Source organism: Schistocerca americana, chromosome 2, assembly GCF_021461395.2.
Source record: "Schistocerca americana isolate TAMUIC-IGC-003095 chromosome 2, iqSchAmer2.1, whole genome shotgun sequence".
Taxonomy (NCBI): domain Eukaryota; kingdom Metazoa; phylum Arthropoda; class Insecta; order Orthoptera; family Acrididae; genus Schistocerca; species Schistocerca americana.
The window spans coordinates 552,642,123-552,662,690 of NC_060120.1; the positions used below are offsets into that span (position 1 = coordinate 552,642,123).

Here is a 20,568-nt window from a genome sequence, read left to right on the forward strand (position 1 = left end):
TCTGGAAAGCTGCATCGCATGACGCGGACCAGTGAAAAGGCATGTTTTTATGGAACAGGCAATGCAACGGCTGAGCCACCAACGCAGCAGACGGTAAAAACTTGTGATAGTATGCTATTTTCCCCAAGAAGGCCTGCAGTTCCTTAACAGATGTAGGGTGAGGAAGAGCATCGATTGCAGCAACAGTTTGCTGAAGCAGACAAATACCATCCCGAGAGAGTTGAAACCTCAAGTACGTGATAGATACCTGAAAAAATTGTGATTTCTGAAGATTACACTTAAGACTGGCAGTCTGTAAGACATGAAAAAGTGTGCGGAGGTTCTGAAGATGTTCTTTGGTGGTGGAGCCAGTGACAACAATGTCGTCCATGTAATTTATACACCCAGGGACAGGGAGCAATAATTGTTCCAAGAATCGCTTAAAGAGAGCAGGGTAGCAACCCCGAATGGCAATCGTTGGTATTGATAGAGGCCAAAAGGCGTGTTAAGGACCAGAAACTGCTGGTAAGCAGCGTCGAGAGGAAGTTGTTGATAAGCTTCTGACAGGTCAATTTTAGAAAAATAGTAGCCACCCGCAAGTTTAGTGAACAATTCTTCAGGTCGGGGCATAGGGTGTGTGTCGATGAGGCATTGCGCATTTACAGTGGCTTTAAAATCGCCACAGAGACAAATATCACCATTGGGCTTAGCAACGATGACAGGAGAGTACCACTCACTGGAAGTGACAGGAAGCAAGACCCCTGAAGTAGTGAGGTGATCCAGCTCCCGTTTTACCCGATCACGAAGGGCCACATGAATGGGCCGAGCCCGAAAAAACTTAGGCTGAGCAGTGGGTTTGAGTGCGACGTGAGCTTCAAAATCGTTTGCACGGCCTAACCCAGGAGAAAAAAGGGTCGAAAATGTCGTCAACAAGGAATCCAATTGAGCATAAGGAATAGCATCAGAGACGACATTGACAGAGTCATCTATGGAGAACCCAAAAACGCGAAAGGCATCGAAACCAAAAAGATTCTCTGTGTTGCTGTGATCGACCACAAATATGGGAACAGTGCGAATGACAGATTTGTAAGATACCTCAGCATTAAATTGTCCCAAGAGAGAAATCTTTTGTTTATTGTACATCTGTAATTGCCGAGTGACAGGTGATAGGAGTGGAGAACCCAGCTGAAGATACGTCTGAGAATTAATTATATTGGCAGCAGAACCGGTATCCACCTGCATGCGAACATCCCAACCAAGGATTTGGACAGTAAGGAATAACTTCCCTGAAAGGGAAGAAGTGCAATTGACAGACAACACAGAAGCAGAATCAGCATCACAGTCATGAACATCATGTATGCGGTTGGATTTGCAAACGGCAGACACATGACCCTTCTTTTTGAAATTGTGACACACGGCCCAACGTTGGGGACAGTCCTCCCGTGAATGTTTCGTAAAACATCGCGGACATGATGGAAGTTGCCGGGGGTTTTGCTACAGTTTCTTAGAGGCTTGTTTATGGTTAGGCCGAGGCTGCACGTGGGAGCGTACTGCGGCCACATCGGCCGGCGGGGACTCTCCGCACGCGTCATCAACAGCGCACAGGGGTTGTATTTCCCTGACGTCACCCCATGCCTCTATTTGCGCCCCAGCGGCGCGAAAAATTCCAAAAGACTACGCGATGGATAGGACTTCATCTACAGTCAGATTTGCCAACTGAAGGGCACGTTGCCAAACTTCTTTGTCGGGTGCCGACCAGATAATAGCATCCTGTAGTATGGAATCAGCATAGGATTCTTTGTGAACGTCAGTAACAAATTGACACTTTCGACTGAGGCCTCGAGGTTCAGCAGCCCAAGCACGATAGGATTGATGCGGTTGTTTTTGACAATGATAAAAGGCAACATGAGAGGCTACCACATGCGTTTGCTTTTGAAAATAGACAGACAGAAGTGAGCACATTTCAGCAAAGGACAAAGATGCAGGATCTTTCAAAGGAGCCAATTGCGACAACAACCGATACATTTGAGGTGAAATCCATGAAAGGAACAGAGACTTACATGTTTGTTCATCCGTGACATGAAATGCCAAGAAGTGCTGTCGAAGACATTTTTCGTAATCAGACCAATCTTCCGCTCTTGTCGGAAGGAGGGAAAGGAGATATAGACAATGACAAGAAACGCCCCGCATTTGATGCCGCGATGAAATCGCGAATCGCTGATGTTAGAAGCGTTTGCTGTTCAATGAGACCTTGCAAGAGCTGCTCGACAGTAGCCATGGAAACCTGTGGGTCAACGATGAAAATGAAAAATCCCATCCTCATCGCTAATTGTTATAACGTCAAGTTGAACACATATATTTCAAAACAACACAATGCATATAAGTCACTGAGCGAGTTGACAAAGCAAGACATGGGAACAAGGTAACATTCGAATGAACACTGAGTCCAAGTCTAGCGGCCGCTGCCTGGCTGGCCGCTTAGGTGGCGCGGCTGCTGCATGGCTGGCAGACAGCGTCGCATGTAGAGGACGCGTGTAATTGCGCAGCGGCACTTTGAATGGTCAGCTAGTCACAACACCTATCCCCCTTCCCTCCCCACTGATCTCACCTTTGGTAGTTCCAGCCCTCTTCCTACCTGTATCCTCTCACCTACTCCCTCTACAGTTTCACACACATTTCTATTCTCCTTCTCAGTCATTCTCTTTTGCCTAACTCTGTCCTCTCTTGTAACACCTCTCACACAGCCTCTTGATGCTGCACCTAGAACTCTACCCACTTGTCCCCATCACATTCCTGCACACTCCCACAGGCAGCACTACAGCATCTACCCCTAAGCCTACCCTACTATTCCACCCCATCCCACAACTTTTATGTAGCCTGATTACCCACCCCAACCAAGATTGCTACTCACCCCTGTGGTTTAAATGTTCCTGTTTACTGTTCAATGCCTCCTCTAGGTGGGGAGTAGCAATCTATCCTAACTCATATTACTGAACTGATCAACAGGTAATTCAAGGTAGACTGTCGAAACAAAAAATGGGATAATTTAGACTGGTATCATCATTACATTACTTGTAAAAAATCTGTGTGTGATATTTAGGAGATACAACAGTTTTGCTCAGTCTATAAGACTATTAGCATTTGATATACATTATTTGATACTAGTTTTGTTTACATGTTGTTGAAAATTATTGCCTACATCATTCAGTTTATCTTCATGGACTTGTGTATAGTTTGCTGTCATCCACTTGCTCTTTGTGGCCACTTACTGTTTTTCTTGGAAATGACTTGGGTAGTGTGTTACAAAAGTCACAAAAAAGTTGTGTGCAAAATAGCTTGTCATTATGGATCAACAATTTCGGGAGCTTTGGCTATGTCAAATAACACAGCAGGAACAATGTCAGGTACACATGCTATTGCAACAACTAAAACAGGAGCAGATGCAGGAGTTAATCATGTAAATGCAGAGCTGATCCAAAAAGTAAGCATGCCGCATGTGGGGACAACCTTTGCCCCACCCCTGCCATTTGCTGTGTTTGATGACACTGGAAAGAGGTGGGAAAACTATCTGTGTAAATTTATGTTGTATTGAAAGATCCCGTAGTCCAAAGTGCTTTGTTATATAATAGTAGTAGTCTTTATGAAACAGGTCAACAGCTATCTGTGTGTGCATGGACCCTCGAGCATTAGAATTTATGTTTGCGAATACTGCCAAAGCATTTGAAGTGCCAGCAGCAGCTCAAAATGCTTTTTCAAACAGTTGGCAAATAGCTCAGCTCTTCACCACACACCGACCGGTTATTCCCCCACATGTGACTTAGGGTGTGAGCCCTGCACAAGGAAATGTTTCTTACTCCCAAGTAGATTTCAATGGAATTAGTACACAAACACAGCCTAGCCATGTGTCTCAATTTAGGTCACATTCCTTTGATAGTAACAAAAGTTCCCCTCAGTGTCAGATTAGCCCCAATTGATGCTTAAGTTTTGTCCATACTGTAACGTGTGCCATGAGCATTATCAGTATCCTCTTCTTTTTTGGACATGCTACAACTGTCACAAGCACTTGGCAGCGATGTGCTGGAGCCAGAAAACAACACTGTGGGCTGATGTGTGAGTGTTCACCAATACACTGTGGGCAGCAGAACCTGACCAAGCATCAGTGTTCGCCGTAAATCCAGTCCTAGCAGAACCCATCCAAGTGCCTAATAAACTCCTCATCGAGTTGGACTTTAGTGGTATTATGACCTAATTCCACATGGATATGGGGCAGTAGTTTCTCTGATTATCCAGGACTAACTAGCAATTCAGGACAAGATAAGTCAACAGATCACGAAAAATCCCCTTCTTGATAGAAAAATATATGTGTAATTTCTTTATTTACATTGTTGCAAAATCCATAGAAATTCTCGTTTCACCAGCTATTGATGGCCCTTAAAAAGTGCATTATTTCATTGAAAAAATCTGTAGTTGATTGAATTTTGCAGTAGATATGGAAGTTTTGCATGTTAATCATATGGCAACATACTCTTCTCTTTGCATGCTATCATTTGTGAAAATCTTGTTTTGATATCTCAAACAGTTCATGAGATACTAGGGCTGTTATGAAAATTTCATTCTGCTTTTTTGCTGCCATGCACAATCGGAACAGAGTGGATTGTATTCAACCCAGTTTCTCGAGATTGGAGATATATAGCGATATCCTCCCAAGTTTCAAGAATAATTTAATATGTTAGCCACCAAATTTTTTAGAAAATAGTTTTTTATAATTGTTTGAGAGAGATTGTAGTTTGGCTGCCACATGCATGACATTCTGTTTCATATCAAGGGTAAACTTGCGTTCTAGCAGAGTTTCCGCCTTGTAGGCTGTGATGTCAGAAGCCAAACAAGACTGGCCAGTGCATGTAGCATTCAAGGAATCTTGTAAGCAAAGAAAAACAGCACTGGAACTGTCATGAAAAATGAGTGAAAGCTCCCTGCCAAGAGGTGGCTAGCAGACAACAGAACCAGCTAGCGAGTCATTGTGCAAGCCAGCAAGTAAGCTTACAGTGAGTTTTACACAACTTGAGATGGGCTTATGGCATCATGTACCTTGGTAAGCAGCGAACCTAAGAGGGGAGGCAGGCATTTCATCACCAGACAGAACAAGTTAGTTTCCTCTTTTCCAACACCAACACATCTCATACCATATATCATCATGACATCCCACATCAATTACACAAAATTTGCAAGGTATACACTAAATCAATTATTTGTCCATATTATGGAGTTTCAAACAGTTGTGTTCCTCACCATTGTTACATGTACAGAAATGACTAATAGCCAAAGACAAGAAGTTTATGTCTGTTATTCTATAATCATAGTCTTGCATACTGAACAAATTGGTGCAGCTGCAGAACTTGGTATTTTATATGGACTTGTACCCCCTTCTTAAACTTTCTGTTCCTTCATCTTGCTGAAGATGTCTTCTCAATGCAAGAGTTTCTTATATTATTCATCTGCTCTACTTTTCTCATGATAGAACACAACAACTGCCAATTATTTCTCTCAATACACAGAATTCACAAGAAACTTCTGTAAATACAAATAATGACTGTGGATGCCAAAGAGTATATAAAACTATCACCACATTATATATATATATATGAACTCTAAACAAATCTGCAACTATGTTGTACAGCCAGTTGTCTAATTTTCAGCATCAGCAATGGATGGAACACAACACAAAAAGTCTTAAGGCCATAGAGCAATGAGTATTAATAAACAATCCAAGTCAAGCATACAACTCTGTGACTATTGAAATGCAGACTAACTACGCAGAACCTCACAATGCATTGCATTTTGAGGGCAAAGGCTTGACAAACAATTACAGAGAGTAAAGAGCGATCAAGACAAACTCAAGCAACCTGCTGGGTGCAGCTGAGATTAGGCTGCTTGACTTTAAGTGTGCTTCTTCAAGCCGTCAGAACACACAAATGATCCACTCTTTATTAACTTGGAACAATAACTTTATTTATTCAAGAGTAAAGCAATCATATCCAACGCCTGAGAAGATGTCTTCCATGAGCGTTATATCATCCATAACACATTCGGAAGGCTAACGGAGAACAAGCAGTAGAGTGCAAGTTGTAAATATGTACAATTACAAAGAGAATGAAAGAAAGGCGCAAAGAATAAAAAACTAATGCGTACTCAATTTCACTTGGCAATGACTACACACACCAGACAATGACAGAAGATGATATGTCGCTACAAACTGTTCCAGACGGACACGGGTGTTGCAGTGCGTCATTCGGACCAGCTTTGGCCCCATGTGCTGGCAACACCTGTTCCAGATGCCGCTACACCACCTTTGGCTCTACCTGATGCTCGGGATACTGGAATCTCTCATTACTCACAATGCAGTCCTCTCATCATCATATCGGTGCCAGCACAAGAACTGACAACACCAGGAGACGTGCCCATGCAGGAACCAGATGACCATCATCTGTCGGAGCAACTCTACTCACCTCCTTCTCCTACGGATGCAGACACATCGCCCATGTCTCCTGCTATAACAACCGGACTTGCTGCAATGGGCAGATTGGTGCACGGGGCCCCAGGAGATTCGACCCCCACGTCTCCTGTCATCTCGACCCGTTAGCAATCTACAGGCCACCTCCATCAAGACCTGTGCAAAAACTTCAAAGGGGGGAAAACTGTTGTGACTCGCCGATCTTTCAAAGTGCTGCCGTGCAGTTACGCGCGTCCTCTACATGCAGCGCTGTCTGCCAGCCATGCAGCAGCAGCAGCACCACCGAAGCGGCCAGCCAGCCAGCGGCCGCTAGACTCGGACTCAGTTATGATTTGACTGTTAAAGCGTACACACGTCTTACTCTGTTTACTTGATCTGTGACTTTCATGTATTGCGTCTTCCTTGAAATATATTTGTTCAACTTGAAGTTATTACAAAAAGAAAGGTACTGGAAGGAAGAAAAAGGCATGATCATAGTGTTTTTAGATTTAAAGAAGGCACAGCTCAGTGTGATGAGGCATGTGACTGCCTGGAAAAATGAAATACCCCTAAGCTTATAACTAACTTTACAACTACAAAAATTCAGATGCTGTATGATAATTATGAACACAATGTACAGAGAGGATTTGGAAAATTAAAGTGGTCTGGAACAAAGGGACGTATGCAAAAGGACAGTTCCCTTTCCCCATTACCCTGCATCACACTCACGGATCTCGTAATGAAGTTCAACAAGGACAGAGCTGATCACCCTTGGTACACAAAACAGGTCAGAACACTGTCACAGTAAAAATGAAAACAGCATGCCAAATTTAAACAAATTCAAAATCTCCAAGATTGGCCATCTTTTACAGAAGCTAAAAAGTTAGCATGGACTTCAATGCAAGATACTTATAATAGTTTCCACAACGAAACTGTGTCTTGAAACCTGGCAGAAAATCCAAAGAGATTCTGGTAATATGCTAGTGGCACGACGCAATCAATTCTTTCTCTGTGTGATAGCAATGGAAATAATATCGATGACAGTGCTGCTAAAGCATGGTTACCAAACATAGCCTTTCAGAATTCCTTCACCAAATAAGACGAAGTAAACATTCCAGAATTCGAATCCAGAACATGAGTAACTTAGAGGTAGGTGAAGCAACTTACATCATTAATAAAAGCAAGTCTCCTGGTCCAGACTGTATACCAATTAGTTTCCTTTCAGAGTATGCTAAATCAATAGCTCCACACTTAACAATAGTATATGACTGCTTTCTCGGCAAAAGATCCATACCCAAAGACTGGAAAGTTGCACAGTTCACACCAATATTCAAGAAAGGCAGTACGAATAATCCACTAAATTACAGGCCAATATCATTAATGTCAATATGCAGCAGGATTTTGGAACATATATTTTGTTCAAACATTATGAATTACCTTGAAGAGAATGGTCTACTTATGCACAGTCAACACAGATTTAGAAAACATCGTTCTTGTGAAACGCAACTAGCTCTTTACTCACATGAAGTGTTGAGGACTACTGGCAAGGGATTTCAAATTGATTCCAAATTTCTAGGTTTCCTGAAGGCTTTCGACACGGTACTTCACAAGCACATTTTAGTCAAATTGCTTGCTTACGAACTATTGTCTCAGTTATGTGAGTGGATTTGTGACTTCCTGTCAGAGAGGTCACAGTTTGTGGTAATTGATGGAAAGTCACTGAGTACAACAGAAGTGATTTCTGTCTTCCCCCAAGGTATTGGTTATAAGCCCTCTCTTGTTTCTTATCAATATGAATGATTTAGGAGTCAATCTGAGCAGCCGTCTTAGGTTATTTGCAGACGATGCTGTCATTTATCATCTAGTGAAGTATGATTAGAAGATAAAAAAAAATTGCAAGACAATACAGAAAAGATACCTGTATAGTGCAAAAATTGGCAATTGGCCCTAAATAATGAAAAGTGTGAGGTCATTCTCATGAGTGCTAAAAGGAATCCATTAAACTTTGGTTACACGATAAATCAGTCAAATCTAAAGCCCATAAATTCAACTAAATAGCTCTGAATTACAATTACGAACAACTTAAATTGGAATGAAGACATAGAAAATTTTTGTGGGAAGGTGAATCAAAGACAGTGTTTTATTGGCAAAACACTTAGAAGATGCGGCAGATCTACTAAAGAGGCTACCTACACTATGCTTGTCCTTTCTCTTTTGGAGTACCACTGCACAGTGTAGGATCCTGTCCAGGTAAGATTAACGTTCACAGAAGAGCAGCAAGTTTTGCATTATAGAGAAATAGGGGAATGAGTGTCACTGACATAATATAGCATTTGGGATGGACATCATTCACAGAAAGGCATTTTTCGTTGTTGCAAAATCTTTTCATGAAATGTCAATCAACAACTTTCTCCTCCAAAAGTGAAAATATTTCGTTGTTGCTGACCTACGTAGGGAGAAATATTCATCATAATAAAATAAGGGAAATCAGAGCTCGCACAGAAAGACAGGTGTTCATTTTTTCCACACGCTGTTTGAGAGTGGAATAACAGAGAATTATTGTGAAGGTGGTTCGATGAACCCTCTGCCAGGCACATAAGTGTGATTTGTAGAGTATCCATGTAGATGTAGAACAAAGTGGGAAAAAGAATTTCTAAATATTCTTGCATTTTCAGACTATACAGAGATACAGAGGAAATTGGATGTGTGGACTTCAGCATAACTGTGAGAAAAACCAAGTTAGAGGCAATGGGAACGAGTTGAGCACTCGCACTTCATAATCTATTTTCATTGGGGCAGAAGATCAAGAAAGTGAATAATTTCACATATTTTGGTAGTGTTGTGACAAGTAGTGGGCATGCCAATATTGAGGTTCTGAACTCAGTCACAAAATAATCAAAATTCTTCAATCTAATATGAAGACTTGTCTGGAATAAGGATGTTTCTCTAACAGCTAAACAGACAAAGTTCAAAACTTTCCTTCATTTCACAAGCTAGTAGTTCACTTACTTGTCTTTTGGCTAAAACACAGCTCTCCAGACTATAGGACATGATGGACTAAAGGTCTTCAATGGCACCACTGAGGAGGAAGTAAATGCCAGAAATGCAAATCACTTGGTGTTTGGTTAACTTGGAGAGACCGGTTACTGGAAGTGACAATGAAGGAAAGGCTGAGCACAATGAGCCTGAAGTGGTTTGGTCATATGAAACGGATGCAGCCTAACCAATATTCCCATGAGTACTTTCGAAGGAATGTGTGAGGACAAAAATCCGTTTTATGTCCAAGAAAAAGATGGAAGGATCAAATTAAATAAGACCTTCAAGGAAAGAAGTGATATGGGCTGCTGTTGTGAGGAAGGAAATCTACCACTACAGAAAAAGATGGAGGCAAATCATTGATAAATATTCTACCCAGTTCGTTGATAGGACTCCCCGTAAAGTAATAAGACGATGCGGCAGCCCAGAAATCATGTATTGAAAACTCTGTGACTTAGTGTTCTGTTCCATACATGCATATTACCTTGCCACTGAGATATAAAGTCATGGGTCAGTAGAAAATGAACCTGGAAGTGAGGACATTAAGTTACAACTATGAACAAAAAATTAATGAGCCACGTGCAAGCTACTATTTTGGTCTACAGGCCTCAGAGGCAAATATCAGTGGCATCACTCAGTGATAAACTGGCCACTAGATTTGAATGCAATTATTATTATAACTATCGTAAAGAGTCACGACTCCACTCCTTTGTCTGTTTTGATGGCCTATGTAAGACTGCTGGAGAGAAAGTTAAGCCTGAGCCAGCACATAGAACACGGTGATGCTGAATATTCTGGACTTTTTATGTTAATAAGTGGTAAGGTAGGAGGAGGAGTGTGCTTTGTTCTGCAGGCACTGACTTGTGCATTTGAGTATAATCTGGAAAATATTGTGTAAATACATAATGGGAGAATTTTATGGAGGTTACAAGGCAACTCTTGAAAAGGGAACAAGTCTCCTATATTTATTTCATTTTAGTTTTTGTAGGTGGAGAAATGGCTAAGCCATTAAGACTAGCTCAGATTTTTGTTTTATCCTTTTCAAGTAGAAATTGTAGTTTGAGAAACAGAGGGATTATCAAGTTTCACCTACAAATCGCCCCAGAGTACAAATTTTGAGGAATAAAAACAAAAGAAAAGAGTGGTCCAATATCCCATGTCCAATATTTGCAGACAGAAAGAAGTTATGATTCTTTCCACCAATGCAATTTTAGTGTTGATGTAATTATTCTAATGTAGAAAAGATTTAAATGATGCAGGGGTCAAGCAGCATCATATAAGCCACAATGTCATATGTAAAAGAAGCTTTGAGATAAAACTCTAAGGTTTTATAATTTTTTCCACTGAAATAGTTTATTTCATAGCTACTTTGACAGTAAATAGCTGTCATCTTCAGATCCCCAGGTATATAACTACACATCAATCTCATCAACTGGCGGGTAGCTACATTTATGGTAGATATGAGAATCTGAAGATGACAGCTAGTTACTGTCGCAATTGGTCACAAAATAAACTATGTTGTATGAAGTGATCTTGGCTTCTAATATTACAAATTACAGCATTATATTGTCCCAAAAACATGTGTGAATTATATAAGTGCACTCCAGTCTATGCAACTGGCTATGCTGCGATATCTCTGAGGCAAAGCTAATGCTCAGGCAACTAGCCGAACATTGAAAAAAATCTATACATAGCTATTCAAATTCAATTAGACATTTCTTGTACATAAAATTATAATCTTAACACATTACGAAGAGAATGTCAGAGTTGATGATAGTTCTGGTCTTTTTGTAATTAGTAGGAGAATGCATTGCACTTGACATATCTCATCATGGATGTAACAGAAATCCAAATAAATTATGCTATCATACACCAATAATCAATCACTTGAGGGTTCATAGGAGACCATCATTTTGACTGACTACTACTATAATAGTACCACAAGGCACATCAGGTACCAACTTTTTCAAACAATGCAGGGCCAAAACTATTGACAGCTAGTGCTACATATTTAATATTCGTCAACAGTGTCACATAACATAGCCACCATTATAAAACAAAACCATGGACTGTGATACACAGCATACCTACTTCCAGTTGCTTGGATGATAATTAGTTTGTCTCACTTGCCTTAAGCTAAGAAACAGTCTAATAATGTCATATTGTATATTCAGACAAGTGTGGAAAGAAGTTTACCATATGATCTGCCCTCAATTATAAAAGACAACGAGACAAAAGTGTTGGAGCTTTTTGGAGTTCGATTGCTATCTGAACTTCTTCCTAAATTATGAGGAAGTACATTTTAATTATACGCACATCAAAAAAAGTTTTGCATCACCTCCGTTCCGAGAGTTCCGGAACCTGTACAGAAAATTGGAATAGACATCAACATAAACATCATTTCTGTCCCTTTTACTGCTCATGAAAACCATACATTGCATGTTGTACCACCATACAGTGAGGCCTTCAGAGATGGTCGTCCAGATTGCTGTACACACCGGTACCTCTAATACCCAGTAGCACGTCCACCTACATTGATGCATGCCTGTATTCATCATGGCATACTATCCACAAGTTCATCAAGGCACTGTTGGTCCAGATTACCTCACTCCTCAACGGCGATTCTGCGTAGATCTCTCAGAGTGGTTGGTGGGTCATATCGTCCATAAACAGCCCTTTTAAATTTATCCCAGGCATGTTCATTAGGGTTCATGTCTGGAGAACATGCTGGCCACTCTAGTCAAGCGATGTTGTTATACTGAAGGCAGTCATTCAAACATGTGCACGATGAGGGCACGAATTGTCGTCCATGAAGATGAATGCCTCGCCAATATGCTGCCGATATGATTGCACTATCGGTCGGAGGATGGCATTCACATATTGTACAGCCATTACAGAGTCTTCCATGACCACCAGCGGCATACATCAGCCCCACAGAATGCCAACCCAAAACAGCAGGGAACCTCTGCCTTGCTGCACTCACTGGACAGTGTGTCTAAGGAGTTCAGCCTGACTGAGATGCCACCAAACACGTCCCTGACGATTGTCTGGCTGAAGACATATGCAACACTCATCGGTGAAGAGAATATGATGCCAATCCTGGGCGGTCCATTCGGCATATTTTTGGGCCAATCTGTAGTGCGTTGCATGGTGTAGTGGTTACAAAGATGGACCTCACCACGGACGTCAGAAATGAAGTTGTGCATCATGCAGCCTACTGCTCACAGTTTGAGTCATAACACGACATCCTGTGGCTCCATGAAAAGCACTATTCAACATGGTGTCGTTGCTGTCAGGGTTACTCTGAGCCATAATCCGCAGGTAGCGGTCATCCACTGCAGTAGTAGTCCTTGGGCGGCCTGAGCGAGGCATGTCATCAACAGTTCCTGTCTCTCTTTGTATCTACTCCATGCCTGAACAGCATTGCTTTGGTCCACTCCCAAGATGCCTGGACACTTCCCTTGTTGACAGCCCTTCCTGACACAAAGTAACAATGTGGACATGATCGAAACACGGTAATGACCATCAAGGCATGGTTAACCTACAGACAACACGAGCTGTGTATCTCCTTCCTGGTGGAATGACTGGAACTGACTAGCTGTCGGACCCCCTACATCTAATAAGTGCTGCTCATGCATGGCTGTTTAGTCATTGGATGGGTTTAGTGACATCTCTGAACAGGCGCAGGGACTGTGTCTGTGATACAATATCCACAGTCATCATCTATCTTCAGGAGTTCTACGAAACAAGGGTTATGCAGTTATGTTATGCCCTTTTAACCATACCGCTGTTAAATGACTTCACCTTAGTGAAGTAATCGGAGAAGTCTATTTCTGCTCTGGTCGGAGTACAAATGACAACAGAGAATTCCAGACTCCATTTCACCTTGTTAATTAATAATCTTCATCTGTCTAAATGTTCATAAGTAATATTTGGTAAATAAAATAAACCAGAAGAACTGTAGTTGTGCATACACCATTGAAGCCCACATTTACATTAGCCTTCTAATTAGCAACAGATAAATCCCATATGCAACTGGAAAATGTGATTTGCTAGTTAAATTGTATATATTACATATCAGTAGCAATCTCTGAAAGATTTCAAACTGACAACAGTCAGCAGTGTCCTATAGATAAAGTTATAGGACTGTATTGTCTACTCACTGAACCATTCTACCAATTTTTTTTTTTTTTTCTTATCTGCACTTCTTGAGCTTTTCTCAATACAGTAGTTAACTTACATATAATACAGGGCAACCCATGTTACATATAACCAGTCTGATACGTGTTACTAGACAATGTGTGACATAAAGAACATTACAGAATTAAGGGATTTTAGACTAAATCTGCTTTTACAGTATAAAGAGTTCTTTGAATATAACTTGCCATAATAAGCAGTGGCATGTCAGACAACATGAAGCATATGTCCAACTTAATTTATCCACTTGTTGTATATATAATGTGAACAACTGAATTTGAAATTTATAGTTGTAAATCTTGGAATCTATATTTGAATCACTTAAAATCATACTGTCTGCGAAGATAAAATATTCCTTTGTTATATTTCTCTTTAAATACCTGTTATGTATTTTCTCTCAGACAAAAACCAATTATGTGGAGCACTGTACCTATTAAATGTAATCATCACAGTACTTACCATAACATCACCTATTCTGACTTATCCTATATCCTGATGTGCTTTCTGTACAATGTAAGATCTAAAGGACCAATAAAAATGCAACACAATATCACTGGAACTAGTCATATGTAACAGCACGCCAAGGTATGATTACTTAAAATGCTATAGCTTCAGAACTCAAAGAAAAGGACATCGTTCAAGACAGAATTTGGTACTGAGATTTTTAAAGTTGCTGTAGTGTAGTCATTACAGACTTACTGGAATACAAGCAGTTGGCTGACAGGGATCTGGGTACAGTGGGATGTCTCTAATGGTCTACCTTCTGAATATTCAGACAACACATAACCATTAGCTGTGCGAGAGGGTATCACTCTCTCAGTCTCTGACAATTACTGGTACATATTTACTTCTGAAATTACAGTTGTGATTCTTTCTATTTTGTTTGAATCCTCTCATTAGGAAATGTTAGTATAGACACTGCTTAATATATATTGGTGGGCACTTATACATGCCAAACATTCTTAGTGCACTGTGCTTACAAACATCTGCGGAATTTATACATTGTTTATAATTTATATGTCAGTTCATTTCCTTAAGAAATATAAATAAATGCATTAAATTATCTGATATTACACTGCACAAACTTTTGAAAATAAGTCAAATGGGTTGCTCAAATAAAACAACAAAGGTAGATAGAAAGGGTTCACCTGTCATTTACTTGTATTCTGTATCAATGGAGGTTTATATAATGTTCAACCTCTCTTTCACTGTATGATTACACGTTCTATCTGTTAACTCCATTCTCTTCCTCCCTTAATTCAAATTTTGTGGACCTCAGGAGATTATAAGGTGCATAGGTACAAAACCTCTCTGACAGCCCAGGTATATAGAAAGCTCTGAAAAATCTGTGCGACCTGGAACACACGGAAAGTACTGTGATTATAAAGAGGCGAAATAACACTGTTACTAATATGTCTCACTTATTCCAAGCAAAGAGAGAATAATAAGACAGTAATTAATTCTAATCCAGAGCTGTAGATTTCTGAAGAGAGACATTATTGTTGTTGTTGCTGTGGTCTTCAGTCCTGAGACTGGTTTGATGCAGCTCTCCATGCTACCCTATCCTGTGCAAGCTTCTTCATCTCCCAGTACTTACTGCAACCCACATCATCCTGAATCTGCTTAGTGGATTCATCTCTTGGTCTCTCTCTACGATTTTTACCCTCCACGCTGCCCTCCAAAACCAAATTGGTGATCCCTTGATGCCTCAGAATAAGCCCTACTAACTGGTCCCTTCTTTTTGTCAAGTTGTGCCACATACTCCTCTTCTCCCCAATTCTATTCAATACTTCATCATTAGTTATGTGATCTACCCATCTAATCTTCAGCATTCTTCTGTAGCACCACATTTCGAAAGCTTCTATTCTCTTCTTGTCCAAGCTATTTATCGTCCAAGTTTCACTTCCACACATGGCTACACTCCATACAAATACTTTCAGAAACGACTTCCTGACACTTAAATCTATACTCGATGTTAACAAATTTCTCTTCTTCAGAAACGCTCTCCTTGCCATTGCCAGTCTACATTTTATATCTTCTCTACTTCGACCATCATCAGTTATTTTGCTCCCCAAATAGCAAAACTCCTTTACTACTTTAAGTGTCTCATTTCCTAATCTAATTCCCTCAGCATCACCCAACTTAATTCAACCACATTCCATTATCCTTGTTTTGCTTTTGTTGATGATCATCTTATATCCTCCTTTCAAGACACTGTCCATTCCGTTCAACTGCTCTTCCAAGTCCTTTGCTGTCTCTGATAGAATTACAATGTCATCCGTGAACCTCAAAGTTTTTATTTCTTCTCCATGGATTTTAATACCTACTCTGAATTTTTCTTTTGTTTCCTTTACCGCTTGCTCAATATACAGATTGAATAACATATGGGAGAGGCTACAACCCTGTCTCACTCCCTTCCCAACCACTGCCTCCCTTTCATGCCCCTCGACTCTTATAACTGCCATCTGGTTTCTGTACAAATTGTAAATAGCCTTTCGCTCCTTGTATTTTACCCCTGCCACCTTTAGAATTTGAAAGAGAGGATTCCAGTCAACATTGTCAAAGGCTTTCTCTAAGTCTACAAATGCTAGAAATGTAGGTTTGCCTTTCCTTAATCTTTCTGCTAAGATAAGTCGTAAGGTCAGTATTGCCTCACGTGTTCCAACATTTCTACGGAATCCTAACTGATCTTCCCTGAGGTCGGCTTCCACCTGTTTTTCCATTCGTCTATAAAGAATTCGCGTTAGTATTTTGCAGCTGTGACTTATTAAACTGATAGTTCGGTAATTTTCACATCTGTCAACACCTGCTTTCTTTGGGATTGGAATTATTATGTTCTTCTTGAAGTCTGAGGGTATTTCGCCTGTTTCATACATCTTGCTCACCAGATGGTAGAGTTTTGTCAGGACTGGCTCTCCCAAGGCTGTCAGTAGTTCTAATGGAATGTTGTCTACTCCCGGGGCCTTGTTTCTACGTAGGTCTTTCAGTGCTCTGTCAAACTCTTCACGCAGTATCGTATCTCCCATTTCATCTTCATATACATCCTCTTCCATTTCCATAATATTGTCCTCAAGTACATTGCCCTTGTATAGACCCTCTATGTACTCCTTCCACCTTTCTGCTTTCCCTTCTTTGCTTAGAACTGGGTTTCCATCTGAGCTCTTGATATTCATACGAGTGGTTCTCTTTTCTCCAAAGGTCTCTTTAATTTTCCTGTAGGCAGTATCTATCTTACCCCTAGTGAGATAAGCCTCTACATCCTTACATTTGTCCTCTAGCCATCCCTGCTTAGCCATTTTGCACTTCCTGTCTATCTAATTTTTGAGACGTCTGTTTTCCTTTTTGCCTGCTTCATTTAGTGCATTTTTATATTTTCTCCTTTCATCAATTAAATTCAATATTTCTTCTGTTACCCAAGGAGTTCTACTAGCCCTCGTCTTTTTACCTACTTGATCCTCTGCTGCCTTCACTACTTCATCTCTCAGAGCTACCCATTCTTCTTCTACTGTACTTCTTTCCCCCTTTCCTGTCCATTGTTCCCTTATGGTCTCCCTGAAACTCTGTACAACCTCTGGTTCTTTCAGTTTATCCAGGTCCCATCTCCTTAAATTCCCACCTTTTTGCAGTTTCTTCAGTTTTAATCTACAGTTCATAACCAATAGATTGTGGTCAGAGTCCACATCTGCCCCTGGAAATGTCTTACAATTTAAAACCTGGTTCCTAAATCTCTGTCTTACCATTATACACTCCTGGAAATTGAAATAAGAACACCGTGAATTCATTGTCCCAGGAAGGGGAAACTTTATTGACACATTCCTGGGGTCAGATACATCACATGATCACACTGACAGAACCACAGGCACATAGACACAGGCAACAGAGCATGCACAATGTCGGCACTAGTACAGTGTATATCCACCTTTCGCAGCAATGCAGGCTGCTATTCTCCCATGGAGACGATCGTAGAGATGCTGGATGTAGTGCTGTGGAACGGCTTGCCATGCCATTTCCACCTGGCGCCTCAGTTGGACCAGCGTTCGTGCTGGACGTGCAGACCGCGTGAGACGACGCTTCATCCAGTCCCAAACATGCTCAATGGGGGACATATCCGGAGATCTTGCTGGCCAGGGTAGTTGACTTACACCTTCTAGAGCACGTTGGGTGGCGCGGGATACATGCGGACGTGCATTGTCCTGTTGGAACAGCAAGTTCCCTTGCCGGTCTAGGAATGGTAGAAAGATGGGTTCGATGACGGTTTGGATGTACCGTGCACTATTCAGTGTCCCCTCGACGATCACCAGTGGTGTACGGCCAGTGTAGGAGATCGCTCCCCACACCATGATGCCGGGTGTTGGCCCTGTGTGCCTCGGTCGTATGCAGTCCTGATTGTGGCGCTCACCTGCACGGCGCCAAACACGCATACGACCATCATTGGCACCAAGGCAGAAGCGACTCTCATCGCTGAAGACGACACGTCTCCATTCGTCCCTCCATTCACGCCTGTCGCGACACCACTGGAGGCGGGCTGCACGATGTTGGGGCGTGAGCGGAAGACGGCCTAACGGTGTGCAGGACCGTAGCCCAGCTTCATGGAGACGGTTGCGAATGGTCCTCGCCGATACCCCAGGAGCAACAGTGTCCCTAATTTGCTGGGAAGTGGCGGTGCGGTCCCCTACGGCACTGCGTAGGATCCTACGGTCTTGGCGTGCATCCGTGCGTCGCTGCGGTCCGGTCCCAGGTCGACGGGCACGTGCACCTTCCGCCGACCACTGGCGACAACATCGATGTACTGTGGAGACCTCACGCCCCACGTGTTGAGCAATTCGGCGGTACGTCCACCTGGCCTCCCGCATGCCCACTATACGCCCTCGCTCAAAGTCCGTCAACTGCACATACGGTTCACGTCCACGCTGTCGCGGCATGCTACCAGTGTTATAGACTGCGATGGAGCTCCGTATGCCACGGCAAACTGGCTGACACTGACGGCGGCGGTGCACAAATGCTGCGCAGCTAGCGCCATTCGACGGCCAACACCGCGGTTCCTGGTGTGTCCGCTGTGCCGTGCGTGTGATCATTGCTTGTACAGCCCTCTCGCAGTGTCCGGAGCAAGTATGGTGGGTCTGACACACCGGTGTCAATGTGTTCTTTTTTCCATTTCCAGGAGTGTATAATCTATCTGATACCTTCTAGTATCTCCAGGATTCTTCCATGTATATAACCTTCTTTCATGATTCTTGAACCAAGTGTTAGCTATGATTAAGTTATGCTCTGTGCAAAACTCTACCAGGCGACTTCCTCTTTCATTTCTTAGCCCCAATCCATATTCACCTACTATGTTTCCTTCTCTCCCTTTTCCTACTCTCGAATTCCAGTCACCCATGACTATTAAATTTTCGTCTCCCTTCACTACCTGAATAATTTCTTTTATCTCATCATACATTTCTTCAATTTCTTCATCATCTGCAGAGCTAGTTGGCATATAAACTTCTACTACTGTAGTAGGCGTGGGCTTCGTGTCTATCTTGGCCAAAATAATGCGTTCAGTATGCTGTTTGTAGTAGCTTACCCGCAAACCTATTTTTTTATTCATTATTAATCCTACTCCTGCATTACCCCTATTTGATTTTTTATTTATAACCCTGTATTCACCTGACCAAAAGTCTTGTTCCTCCTGCCACCGAACTTCGCTAATTCCCACTATATGTAACTTTAACCTATCCATTTCCCTTTTTAAATTTTATAATCTACCTGCCCGGTTAAGGGATCTGACGTTCCGCGCTCTGATCCATAGAATGCCAGTTTTCTTTTTCCTGATAACGACGTCCTCTTGAGTAGTCCCTGCCCAGAGATCCGAATGGGGGACTATTTTACCTCCGGAATATTTTACCCAAGAGGACGCCATCATCATTTATCCATACAGTAAAGCTGCATGCCCTCGGGAAAAATTACGGCTGTAGTTTCCCCTTGCTTTCAGCCGTTCGCAGTACCAGCACAGCAAGGCCGTTTTGGTTTATGTTGCAAGGCCAGGTCAGTCAATCATCCAGACTGTTGCCCCTGAAACTACTGAAAAGGCTGCTGCCCCTCTTCAGGAACCACACGTTTGTCTGGCCTCTCAACAGATACCCCTCCGTTGTGGTTGCACCTACGGTACGGCCATCTGTATCGCTGAGGCACGCAAGCCTCCCCACTAACGGCAAGGTCCATGGTTCATGGGGAAGGAAGAGAGACATATAAGAGAATAATTTATCAGTATTTGTCTGAATGCCTTCATTAACTGACAGTGCTCTACAAACTCCAGAAATAAGCTGCATTCTGAAACTGAAAGTTTCATAGACAATGCGCAGGAAGAGTCATAAAGTGGTGTCACCTGCTTTATGTCAAATAAGAGCTGAACAACATGAGAGAGCAATGTAACTTACTGAGACATGTGGCCCCATCCTCCAAACCCCAAAATGTAATATGCTGGAAGGAGGGGCAGTATAGGGATAGTGCTTGGTTGAGATGAAGACCGTGGTTCCCAGGCAAATGTAGACAGCAGATATTGTTTGTAGTAAATAGTATTGATTTTTGAATTAGGGATTTTATAGTTCTCCACCGATCTACACTAATAGACATGCGGTTCAATGTTCGCACAGTGGCTGAGTCATGTGCACAATGTCTTTCTTCCTTTCCATTTCTGTGCCACACTGCTTCTACTTGTTCTATTTTCTAGTGAGATAGTTGTAAACAATGATACAAAACTTACAAAGTGAAACATAGAACAGTGACACAGCAGTATCTACGGTTTGGGTTTTTTGTCTTTACATCATGCGACACTGGCACAAGAGAGTGTAGAAAGGCACTGAGATACCACAGATGTGAGATGA

General features: G+C 41.8%; 1 protein-coding gene across 4 annotated transcripts in view; it reads right to left on the reverse strand.

Moving 5' to 3' along the window:
- LOC124594865 (alpha-1,2-mannosyltransferase ALG9) overlaps positions 1-20,568 on the reverse strand; it is a 154,312-nt gene that overhangs the window by 11,631 nt on the left and 122,113 nt on the right. For 2 of the 4 annotated variants that reach the window (XR_006978161.1, XR_006978162.1), the window contains exon 13: positions 14,851-15,057. The exons of 1 other annotated variant lie outside the window; for it this stretch is intronic. Coding sequence is in view for 1 of the 3 variants with exons in the window: in XM_047133332.1 (XP_046989288.1) it covers positions 14,928-15,057 (130 nt within the window). In the remaining 2 variants the exon portion in view is untranslated. Of the gene's footprint in view, positions 1-14,832; positions 15,058-20,568 lie in introns of those variants that run through there. One more of the 4 variants, XM_047133332.1, reaches the window with a different exon arrangement.